The 13,160-nt window shown below is 38.1% G+C and overlaps 1 protein-coding gene across 2 annotated transcripts in view; it reads left to right on the forward strand.

Annotated features, from left to right (window-relative positions):
- Window positions 1–13,160, forward strand: part of LOC120861699 (bifunctional heparan sulfate N-deacetylase/N-sulfotransferase 4) — a 279,524-nt gene that overhangs the window by 159,291 nt on the left and 107,073 nt on the right. For both annotated transcript variants that reach the window (XM_040237406.1, XM_040237408.1), the window contains exons 4-5: window positions 9,501–9,686; window positions 11,581–11,709. In XM_040237406.1, the coding sequence (XP_040093340.1) occupies window positions 9,501–9,686; window positions 11,581–11,709 (315 nt within the window). The remainder of the gene's footprint in view (window positions 1–9,500; window positions 9,687–11,580; window positions 11,710–13,160) is intronic.

The raw sequence follows: 13,160 nt of genomic DNA on the forward strand, positions 1-13,160 counted from the left end.
GCTGAAGACAGGCGCATCCTCGCCCTACTGCAACCTCACTCCCAGGGAAGCTGGTGAAGTCCAGGTACTCAGACATCACCACTGAATTCAAGGAGATGCAGGTGGATGCCCTGCTGGAGGCTGGCTTCCACCAGGAAGACACCTAGACACAGGTCACAGCCAACTGCCTCAATGAGCCTTCTGGAAAATGATCCTGCCCTGGACACCAAGCACTAAAGCCACCGGGCTCAGCCGCCCAGCTGCCCACACAGCCCTGGGGACCCCAAGCTTCAGGTACAGACAAACCCCATGCCCCCACTCAGAGCCTTTGTGACCAGGAGTACAGGCTCTGGCCTCTCAGCCCAGGTCCAGACCCACACCAGCTGCTCGAGGTCAGTAAGCTTCCCTAACCTTCTCTGCAACTGGATTATCACTGCCTTCCTCCCAGGGTCTTGAGGATGATACATATATATACACATTTTATATATATATATATATATATATATATATAATGTGTATATATGTATATACATTATGTACATATGTAATGTATGTATATATGTACATACATTACATATGTGTATATATTATATATATACACATTATATATACATATATGTAATATAATTGTATATGTGTATTATATGTGTGTGTGTGTGTGCGTATGTATGTATATACACATAACTCAGGCAACTCCTGCTCTTCTAAAGCATTTACCTTTCTATAAACATGCAGTTATTTTTCTCATCTTCAGAAAGTTCTGTGCTTATGTCATTTCTCCCTCCAACTCCAGCCCCATTTCTTGATCCTTCATTTTAGCAAAACTTCTTAAAATATTTGATATACTCACTGTTGCCATTTCACCTCCCTTATTCTCTCTTAAATCCACTCTGGCTTGCTTGCTCCTCACCACTCCATCAGGTCTTCTCTATTCGGGTTCCCTAAAGGGCACTGAGTCTTAAACCCAATGGGCAGTTCCTAGTTCTCACTGTAAATTCCTGATGTCCCTCCCGTCTTGCTTGCAGTAGTCATTCTGAGTGTATTTCCTGGATTTGTTCTATTTTCTCCGGTTTCTTGATGTTAATCTGTCCCAAAGATTTATCCCTAGGCCTCCTCTTCTGTCAGCATGCTCAATCTGTTGGTGATCTTAGTGAGTTTTATAACTTTAAATAAAATCTATACCTCACCAAACTTAGGTCTCCAGCAGAACTCCTCTAAACACTAGATGTATTTATTTGACTGACTTCCTACCTGGCACATCCAACTGAATGTCTAATCCCAAACATGTGTCCTGTCTTTCTCCCCCTCACCTGTTTGATTTCTAAACTTTGCAGTCTTGCTTGATGGGAATTCCATCCTTCCAGTTAAGCACCTTCTCTCATGTTTCACATTCAATCTATCACAATTTCCACGGCTCCACCTTCACAATATATCCGGAATAAAAATTACTTCTCAGCAGTTACATTGTCCCCACCCCATTCCATGCTATTCTTATCTCTCACTTAGATTGTTATACAAACCTACTAACTGGTTCCTACCTGCCTCCTTACTTCCTTTCAGTCAACTCTCAACATAGCAGCCTGAAGAATTTTGTTTTTAATGATGGTCTAGATTATCTGTCTCTCAAAAATTCCCAGTAACTCCTCCTCTCATTCAAGATAAATAAACATCACCATCCCCATTGTGGCATATTAAGGATTACATGCTCTGCACCCATTCCTTCTTGTCAGCGATACTGTGTCATGCAACTTCTGTAAAAGCATATTCAGTGTGAATGGTGCCCCCTGGAGTTGTTCAGTAAAGAACTTACAGCAATGAGGCCTATTGACATCATCTCTTGCTACTCTCCCCCTTTGCTCATGCTGCTCCAAATATAATTGAGTTCTTATTCTTCCTCAAAAATACATGATGGGCTTTCAACTCAGAGCAATATAGGCATGTACTGTCCCTTCTGCCTGGAATGATCTTCCCCAGGTTACCTGTATGGCTTAATCTCTCACAACTTTTGACCTGGACTCAGAATACTACCTTCTCCATGAAACCCTCAATGAATAATCTATTTATTATAATGTTGCCACCCATACCCTTTGATTCCTCTTCTTTTCTCTGCTGTGTTTTATCTCCACAGCTCTTCCTACCTGGTACATTCAATTGAATGGATGTACCATTCATGTACTGCTCAGTCATGTCTGACTTTTAGTGGTGCTATGGACTGTAGCCTGCCAGACTCCTCTGTCCATGGGATTCTCCAGGCAAGAATACTGGAGTGGGTTGCCGTGCCCTCCTCCAGGGCATCTTCCCAACCCAGAGACTGAACCCAGGTCTCCCACATGCAGGCGGATTCTTTACCTTTTGAGCCACCAGGGAAGCTCTTAGCTCCTTCTAATATAATATGTATGCTCTGTGTGTAGTAAGTTGCTTGAATAATGTCCAACTCTTTGTGACCCTGTGGACTGTAGCCTGCCAGGCTCCTCTGTCCATGGGTGGAGAATACTGGAGTGGCTTGCCATGCCTTCCCGTAGGGGATTTTCCCAACCCAAGGGCTGAACCCGCATCTCTTATATATCTTGCATCGGCAGGCAGTTTCTTTACCCTAGCATCACCTTAAAAAAAAAAAAAAAAAGTGAAGTCGCTCAGTCATGTCCAACTCTTAGCGACCCCATGGACTGCAGCCCACCAGGCTCTTCCATCCATGGGATTTTCCAGGCAAGAGTACTGGAGTGGGGTGCCATTGCCTTCTCCCAGCACCACCTTGGAAGCCCTAATATAATATACAGTTTACCAACTTGTTTATGATCTTGTTCTTACCCCACTAAAATATAAGCTTCCTGCTGGCAGAGATTTCCATTTGCTCATTGCTATATCCTCTGTAACTAAAATGGCTCTAATACATAATAATAAATAATAAATATATGTTGAATAATTAGCAATAAGTGGGAATTCTGAGCACAAAAAGTTAGCAGTGAAAGTGCCTAATCAACTACATTTTATACAGTGTGAATGAAGACTTACTTAGTTTTCCTGTTAGTCATCTTTAAGCAGCTAAGAGATCTTTAGCAGGTCAAGAATACTAAAGACATGTGTCTCAATTGCCCAAAATAGCTCACTTAGAATTGGAAATTTCACACTATAGAAGCAACGCCATTGCTGTGCTATTTCTTTTTCAAAAGAAAAATCCATTTGTAATACAGAGCTCTCCAGAGATTTGTCACCATTTACTAGGCTTCACTCCAAAAAGTGTCAGGACTGACCCAGCCAATTTCCAGGGTCACGCAGTCATTTCTTTTATCACTTATGAAAACAGAAGACAATTTCAGTACCCAAAACACAGTGCAAAAAATCAATGATCCTAGAATCATTCTCAAAGTTGACAATGTGATTCCAATTCCTTATTAAAAGGAAAAATAGATAATGAGATCTGTTTTCTTTGGCACTATTGGCACTCCATAGAAGTTGTGTAATTAGGAGGACAAATCAATAATTTACATTCGAAAGGGTATTGTTAAATGCATTGTCTCTTTACTATGAGTATATTCATTTATGCTTTACAAGTATATTCATTTATGTAATCATCATTTCATTTATTTTTCTTTTATATTCATTTATTAAATATCTGTGATGAATGTATTTAATACAAATTTTTATTTGCTATTTTCTTTAAAAAATATTTATAAAACAAGCATGCTGCTAAGAGTGGGCATATTAAACCATCCTAAAATGTGTTAGGTCTGGTTTCATAATAATAGGGAAAAATGCCTTTTGTCTGACTCTTCTCCTCTCTGTATCAGGACCTCCATCTATTGTTCAGGTTTCTCTTCAGCTATTGTGATCGATAGAGGGAATGTCCCTGGTATGTCCATGAATCCAGATCTCCCCAATCCCATTTTTCTCCTTTTCTCCTCTCTATGGTGTACCAGGTCTTCTAAAAAGTACCTACCAATGATGACAACAAAATTGTTCTTTCTAGCTCTTGTGTTGTGCCTGTAGATATTTTGGCCCATATATTAGGATGTAGTTATCCTATGAAAGGGTATTCCTTTTTTTTTTTTTTTTAATTAAATTTATTTATTTATTTTTAATTTTTACTTTACAATTCTGTATTGGTTTTGGCATAGATGCTGGCACAAAGGTGCTTGTAAGTCGTCAACATTAATACATTAGAGCAATGTTATTTCATTATGATATGGTTTCACCGTGGAGTTAATCTGTGACATTTATTATTTAAAGACTGATCGCATGTCGGTCAGTCTGGTGGCCTCATCCTGCAGTGGTATAACTCAGGGTGTCAGTTCTGGCCAAACATTAAGGTCAGGTTTAGGTGGTGAAGGCATCTAGCCACAAGTCCAGTGGTCAGTGACACAGCCCTGACTCATCAGCTTTGCAGAAGAGAATTCCCACAAAGACTGAAGGTACTGAAATAAGTAAAGTGCTTATTAGAATGAAAAGAGTACAGTTATTTGCACAGGCACAGAGGCAGGCTCAGAGACTGAGTCACGCCCTTGTGGTGATTTGAATCACTTTTATGGGGCATTTCTTCCAGGTTTCCTTTGGCTAATCATTTTTATTTTCCTGGTTCTGAATCTATATTTGGTATATCTCAGGAACCTCCCATGTGTGTACTCATGTCTTAACCAAGATGGATTCTAATGAAGAGGCATATGGGTGGTTGACATCACTTATCAAGAGGTGACACTCCCTCCCTTTTTTACCTCCAAGGAGCCTTTCTGCACATGTGTAACCCAGGAGGTCTCCTCGACTTCAAGAATGAGGATTATGTGGTCTTTTATCTCTTACCTGGGCAGGGCCCAGCCTCTTCCAGCATCCTGCTTTTATAGAGTTTCTGCTATTATGGAGATTTTGTCCACAGGGGAGAAACTGTTCAGCCTGGGGCCCATCTATTTCCTGCCTCGAGACAAGTCTCCTAGTTATTTTCTTTGTACACTAATCACTGGCTGATCAACATAAGATTTAATGTTTTTGTTGTTCAGTTGCTAAGTCGTATCTGATTCTTTTGAGACTCTATGGGCTATAGCTCACCAGGCTCCTCTGTCTATGAGATTTCCCAAGCAAGAGTACTGGAGTAGATTGCCATGCCCTCCTCCAGGGGATCTTCCTGACCCAGGGACCGGACTTGCACCTCCTGCCTTGGCAGGTTGATTCTTTACCACTGAGCCACCAGGGAAGCCCAGGAATTAATAATCATATATGATAGTAACCAGCTAGACAAATAAATGTTTCTCATGTATTAATGAATTTTCTTGAAGATAAATCATTCAATACTTTAGCAAACTCTCTCCACTGACATCTCACCTGAACCCCTTAAACCTTTTCTATTTATTAGAAAGGGGAAAGACCACCTGTATCAGTCAGATTTCCATGACAGACGCAGAAGCCATTTGGAGCTTTTTTAAACAAAGAGAGTTTTTATTCAGCAATTCAAGATTCAAGTACTTCCAAAACTTTGGAAAGGCTGATGGAGCAGATTCTAGGCTGTACTCCTCCTCTGGGACTTGCAGAGCCAGACAGCACTGGCTCCCTAGGGGAGCAATCGTTTCTAAAGTTGCTACTGGAGCTCTGACAGAAGTGTAAGTTTTCACTGCTCCCCTGCAAATGGGCACCAAATTCTGCTTCAGAAAGGATCTTCCATACCAGCAACAGGAGCCAGGAGCTGCCAGGCTTTAGCATCTGTCCACCTACTGCCTTCTGACATCTTTTCTAAGTACTTCTGGTTGACTGAAACTTGTTTGCATCAAAAATGATAGCTGCAGAGTTTGGAAAGTGTATAATTTTGCTTTATAACCCTTCCAAGTGAAAATAGTGGTAGGAGTTCTGATTCAGAAATATATTTATATTAAAATCAGTTCCCTATTGTCAGTAAAATGCTTCTAGACATTACCTGGGAGTGGGGAGAAAGGGTCACAGTAGTAGTAACTGAGTAGAAAAGCAGAAGCAATGAGTTTAGAGGACTTGGGTACAGTTCTAGCTCTGACGGTTGTAGACATGAGCAGGTTATTTGCCTTCCCTGAGCTTCGGTTTCCATATATGATAATAACATCCAGGCTACCTTACAGGGAAATTATGAGGGTAATGCTAGACACGAATGTAAAAACACTTCATAAATATCAGATACTAAGCAGTTACAAGCAGATATGATCAGTAGGAAGGACTAATGTAAAGTTAAATGAGATCATGTTGATTACTGTTAGGTATTTGGCGCTAAATATATTTTATTTTATTCTAGTTTTTGAAAACTGATAACCCTCTTTTTTAATGGTCTATAAATTACCCCATTATCTCATTTTCAAGTCAACTGGGAATTTAACATAAATGGAAAATTAGATCAAGTTAAGCTCCCCATCATTATTTGTGATGTCATGTCATATTATGATATCATAGAACTACTAGATCCTTTAAAAGACATGGTTTTAATAAATAATAAAATAATTTACTCTGTCATTTGTATTTCTAATTTTGTAATCTCAAATGTTTCCTATATTCACATTAGAAAATATTTCAAATTTTTAAATTTTTGTGATCTTGTGAAAATATATTTAGTTCACTTTTTAGTTGACCAAGTCACTGTGAAGTATGTTTTAAGCTCTAGACGGTAAAGAATGAAGGTTTCTACAGCAAGCCCCTTGATAACAGAAAAAAAGCGTTACTAGGGAATTACTTTTCATTTTGCGTTATCATTTAGATGGAAAAAGTATAAACCCATAATTATCTAATGTGATTTACTATTTTGATTGAGCTCCCGTTGTCAGTGTGATAAGATGACTTTATGAGCAGTAGAACATTAAGCCCCCAGAAATCAATAGATATAATAAAATCCTTTTACTGTCCCTTCCTTCCTACTCACCAAATCAATTGCTTTTTACCTTCTGATTTTTTTCATGAAAGTTCTACAATTCATTTTACTACCTGTCAAAAGTGAAATGTCTGTTATTGTTTTTTTGTTTTTTTTTTTGCTGAAGAGATACACTTGTTTAATATTTCAATTCTTTCATGATTTTATTTTCTATCTCATTGCTTCTAGAAGATTCACATACTTATCTAGTGTTCTGAGTCCAAAATTTGGAATAAAGTATTGAAGTGAAAATGAAAGTGAAAGTTGCTCAGTTGTGTCCGACTCTTTGCGACCGCATGGACTATACAGTCCATGGAATTCTTCAGGGAAGATTACTGGTGTGGGTAGCCTTTCCCTTCTCCAAGGGGTCTTCCCAACCCAGGGATCGAATCCAAGTCTACTGCATTGCGGGTGGATTCTTTACCAGCTGAGCCACAAAGGAAGCCCAAGAATACTGGAGTTAGTAGCCTATCCCTTCTCCATCAGATCTTCCCAACACAGGAATTGAACCAGGGTCTCCTGTGTTGCAGGCGGATTCTTTACCAGCTGTGCTACTAGAAGTGATAAAAATGAGGACTAACAAAGTGATTGGTAAAGATGTTAGAATTCATGCCTTGTTGACTTTGTTATTCTTTTAATCATGGAACAAGACTAATACAAAACTTTATGAATCACTTGAAAGAATAATAAGAATATAATAGGTTGTCATCCCCTTTTTTTGTAAATCAGAACTACTTCTCTCAGCACCAGTCACACAACTCTTATTTACCAGACAGAGAGATTTGAACACACTTGATCTTAGACTTCTCTCATGAGAAAGTTTGTTTTTATGTCATACTCAGTGCATTCACATTGGGACTGCTGCATGATACTGATCCTCAGAAGGCTCTGGGACCATTCACTGAGCAACGTGGAACTAACCAGAGAGATCTAAGGCTTTTGTCAGTACATGTTCCCCACTGAGTGTCAGCATAAAAGTAGTTACCTTTTCCTTATGGTAGTTTCCTAGTAGTTTTATAACTAGACTTTGCCAACCTTACTTTATATTGAAAACATAAGCTCCTGGAAGAAGTATTTTTCTTCTGCATGCACAAAGAAATGAATTTTCCCCAGTACCTAGCCAAAGACTCCAGCTCATTTTACAGCATTGATTTCATAGTTCAGTTTTTCTATGGAGCCATTTATTGTAATAGATGTTAGAAAACACATACTCCTAGTGAAAGAGTGGTGAATCTGGCTGTACAGTGAGGGCCAGACTGTGAAAAGAAGAATGAAGGAGACTTGCAAAATCTTTAGGGCCTATCTTCTGAACTGAATGTGGCGTTGACTTAGGCATTATAGACACGTGATCCATTCACTACTTGCTTATTATGCCACACTGAATTCTTTCCCTGTTCTGTCTATCATATAATAGAAAATATATGTGGCAATTGTCAAGTCAACACTTTTTTTGTGTTCTGTTTTTTGATTCAGTCAGCCTTCATGTATTACTGATTATTGTCATTTATACCCTCAGTTGATGAGATTCAACCCTTCAAGGGTTTTAAAGCAGATAAGCATTTAAAGGGAGAATTACAAAGAAGCAGAAATTAGAAGACTACAGGCCAATATCATGTAGCTTACAATATAATACCATCCATCTACAATTTTCTCATATTATTGTTTTAAATTTATCCTTCTTTTCCTTTAGAGTTCACTGTTTACCCAAGACAAGCATCTCATAGTAAACAGTAGGTTTTATAAAAATAAATTGAGCTGCTAAGTTCCAAAACCAATCTTCACTTTTCCTTTACCCACTGTATCCACAACATCACTGACTCTCATATGGCATTTTTTCATAGGCTTTTAATCTGACCACCAACAATCTAGGTTAGGTCCTCACGTTCCCTCTAAACTGTACCATTGCAATAGCTTTCAATGCACAGGCTTGATTTACATCTTCCTCGCTTCTGGTTCATCTTCTCATGTTGTCACTATGTCCTGCTTCCTAAGACATAGAGCAGTCACGACCCTCCATGATCACAGATCTTCCTTGTCTGTGCCATTCAAATCCATTAATTCCCAGTCCCTGATGTTAACAGTAAAAGCTCATCACATTATTGTACATACTTACCTTTTAGGTTGTCTTCAACATCATAGACACACACACCCTACATTGTGCTATACCATCTCTTAGTTGGGCAACTTACACATGTGCCATTTTTTTTGTTGTTGTTCTTTTCTGAGTAAAGGCCATGTCTTTTTGCTATCTTCCTCCCAAACTTTCTGTATTCAAAATTCAGAAATAATTTTAGCTTCCCAGCTGACAGAGAACCCATCTGCTAATTCAGGAGATGCAGTTTCAGTCCTTGGGTCAGGAAGATCCACTGGAGTAGGAAATGGCAACCTACTCCAATATTCCTGCCTGGAAAATTCCATGGAGAGAGAAATTCAGCAGGCTCCAGTTCATGGATTTGCAAATAGTCAGACATGACTGAGCAACATGCCCAACGAATTTAGTATGATTATCATAAGATCATGAGTTACTGAAGGACGAAAATGCCATCCTATTAGTTTTTATGTATTTCATCCTTCACATAGAATTCAATATATCCTAAATAGGTACTTGTGGAAATGATTTTAATTAAATTCAACTGACCACATGGCATATGACGTCATTCTGGCTTTCTTTTAGGAACATGGAATACCTATCAACATGGGCTATGCAGTGGCACCACATCACTCAGGGGTCTACCCAGTTCATATTCAGCTGTATGCAGCTTGGAAGAAGGTCTGGGGTATTCAGGTCACCAGCACTGAAGAGTATCCACATTTGAAACCTGCACGATACCGAAAGGGCTTCATTCACAATAGCATCATGGTGAGTATGTATTGTTGTGTGTATCGAAGGCTCTCAGTACCTACATGTGGAATGAAGACAAAATCTAACTTCCAAAAAATTCTTTTACATGAGTATCATAAATCCCTTGCACACCATGATGGTCACACATTAATATACTGCTTGGCTATAGACTTGCTTTTTAAGCTGTGAGGTAGTTTTGGCAAATTTGAGACAAGCTCAAAATGTTGGAAGCAGGTTTCATGTAGGTCATCCCCTGCAGTTTCTGGATTTGTCTAGGGACCTTATACTTCTGGGGAATTTCTCTAGGTCCATTTGTTTAGCTGGTTCTATTTAGAGTTTTCTAGGCAAAATGTAGGTTCATAAATCAAGAAAACACCTCTCAAATCACTACACTATCAACAGACAGAATCTAACAAATAGTATCCGAGAGCTAAATTTATCCACTCAGTTTATTTTCAGTTTCAGACACTGAAGAATATCTGAGGATAACAGTTTCTCATTATTTTCTTCCTAGCATATTATAAAAATGAAGGTATATATTTTATTTTCAAATATATTAATTGCAAAATAATAATTTGATGGAAGGATGATGCATATGTTCCTATAAATGAAAATAAAACCAAAAGTATATCAGATGGGAATTTATAATTATTCATGAGAATGAAAAAACATTGTCTTGTTTTGCTTTGTGATAAAATAGCTCATCTTAAAACATCCATCCCCACATCCAGTGCCTTAGGTCATGTTCTCATCACTGGTTGCCAAGATCATAAGAAAGGTTTACAACTGTTCTCTCTCCTTTAAATATTTACACCTTTTCAACCCATTATTCAGGTTACTGCTAGAATCATCTGCCTATCTATCTTTCTACCCAGTAAGTATCTAAAACCAAAGAAAAAGTAATAGTACACATGTTAACAGAGATAATACTTAACATTCATTAATCATAAAACTTTATTTTTTTATTGTAAATTGGTACTAGAGGACCTAAAGAAGCCTCAGATTTAATGGATCTATTGAAAATGCAACTAAAGGTATTGATGTCCATAGAAATCCAGCAGATATTAAAAGTTTTACCCTGATATAAATGCAGATCAGGGTGAAAGCAGTTTTTCCTTAATTGAGTAGTGTGACCATTTGACATATTATTAAATAGAAACATTCCTTTAAGTCAGCACTATGTATTTTCATTTACTTTGGTTTTAATAAAAGCTATTATGAAAATTAAGCAAGGAATAAATAGTTATTCCGTGCAATTGAATACATGTCCTCAACCCCATTAGATTATAAGTAGTTTATTATTCAATAAAAAGGTTTTGGAATAAAATTACCTATTTGCTTTCTCTGTTGAACATTCTGAGTTACAACAGAATTAACCACAAGACATGCCAGAAGCAATCATTAGATACTTTGACTATTACTGGGATTAAAACTTTAATTCAGAGTAGTAAAAACAAAACAGAGTGGTGAGGCTGATGAAAACTCATTGTTTTGAATCTCAGAGCCTGAGGACTCTGAGATTTAAGTACATGTAAACTGTATTTCCAAATCAAGGGAAAAAGTGGTCTAATACCATGAAAAATGTAACCTTGGAGAATCTCTATATTTGAATTAAATTAACCCTAAGAAGCCTTTTTTTTTTAACCAGTTCTGTAATATAACTCACCTGGTAGGTGAAATTTACAGGCATGAATGAAAATGTTGTAACATATATGCCCTATGACTTTGATTGGGCAGCTCTCTTAATATTTACATTATTACACCAGTGTCAACTCTTGATTACAGTAAGATTATGGCTTTATCCACTGGGAAACTCCAATAGAAATGATAATGTGCAGACTCTGAAGTCATGACACAGCAATGGAACTTTTAATCAAGTCATGTCAATATGCTGCTTTTTCTTTTTCCTCAGGTCCTCCCTCGACAGACCTGTGGGTTGTTCACACACACTATTTTCTACAAAGAGTATCCAGGAGGCCCCCAAGAATTGGATAAAAGTATCAGAGGAGGTGAACTTTTCCTCACAATCCTTCTAAACCCAGTAAGTATCCTATATATGCTTTTCACGATAACATCAGACCTTTCAAATATATGTTTCATTTTGTTTCTGTTGTCAACCTTCTCACAAGAGTAGATGGTAAATACTAAAGAGAAATTAGACTACATCTCCAAATTACTAAATTCCCTTGAAAAGAAAGTGAAAGAAAGTGAAGTCGCTCAGTCGTGTCCGACTCTTTGCAACCCGTGGACTGTAGCCCACCAAGCTCCTCCATCCATGGGATTCTCCAGGCAAGAATACTGGAGAGGGTTGCCATTTCCTTCTCCAGGGGATCTTCCCGATCCAGGGATTGAATCCAGGTCTCTCACATTGCAGGCAGACGCTTTAACCTCTGCACCACCAAGGAAGCCCTAAAAAATTCCCTTAATAAAGGTCAATCCAGAAAAGCACAGATTTGTGAAGATCCATGTGTTGACTATAACAATTAAATGTAAGATAATATCTCAATGTTGGCTCTTATACTTGAATTCTAGTAAAGACATATATACAGTTGTCTAGCAAGAGATATTGGTTCAAGTGAGTTCGATCTCTGGTTCTCAAAGAAACTCAGGAGAAGGAAATGGCAACCCACTCCTGTATTATTGCCAGGAACATTCTGTGGACAGAGGAACCTGGCGGGCTACAGTCCACGCGGTCACAAAGAGTCAGACATGACTGAGTACAGCCAAAAACATTCACAATACGGTGGTGTGTATTTTGTCTGTAAGTTGAATCTGCTTCTAGCTCAAGTAGTAGTATGTCTATCAGTAGACATACATATTGCCATCTCTAAAAATGATCACAATGAAAAGCTGCATTGAAAATACCCAGTGTGTGTGTTAGTCCCTCAGTTATGTCTGACACCTTGTCACCCCATGGACTGTAGCACTCCAAGCTCCTCTGCCCATATAATTCTCCAGGCAAGAATACTGGAGTGGGTTGCCCTTTCCTTCTACATGAAAATACGTAACTAAGCATTATCTTTAAATACTAGGGTCATCTGAGGTGCTTTTTTTTTTTAATATTCATTAATTTTATTTGGAATCAAAGCTAGAAAATTTGTCCCCTTTAATTGTGCCCTTTGATTATTTACAGTTTTTCAATTTTATTTCCAGTTATGTGTGGAAAAGTATAGCAATATGGGAATATATTGTCAGTAGATAATGTTGCAATTACTTCAGCTTTTTCAATTTTTTCCCTTAAGGATTCCATTTCTGAGGTTTTAGAGAGGCATGTCCTTTTTTTTTACATCCCGCTGCACACAAGACAATGTGAAATAGTGAGTTGTATGCTGTGTCTAACTTGTTTTGGTAAGAAATTTTCATACTGAGAGAAAATGATTCATGCTTTAAACAAAACTAGGGTTCAGGTGTCTCTGGTGAAGCTCCAGGTATGTTTAAATAAATTTAGATAATATATATGCTACTTGTAATCCATGAAGAAAGGAAATAAAA

Source organism: Oryx dammah, unplaced genomic scaffold (genome assembly GCF_014754425.2).
Source record: "Oryx dammah isolate SB20612 unplaced genomic scaffold, SCBI_Odam_1.1 HiC_scaffold_3, whole genome shotgun sequence".
Classification (NCBI taxonomy): domain Eukaryota; kingdom Metazoa; phylum Chordata; class Mammalia; order Artiodactyla; family Bovidae; genus Oryx; species Oryx dammah.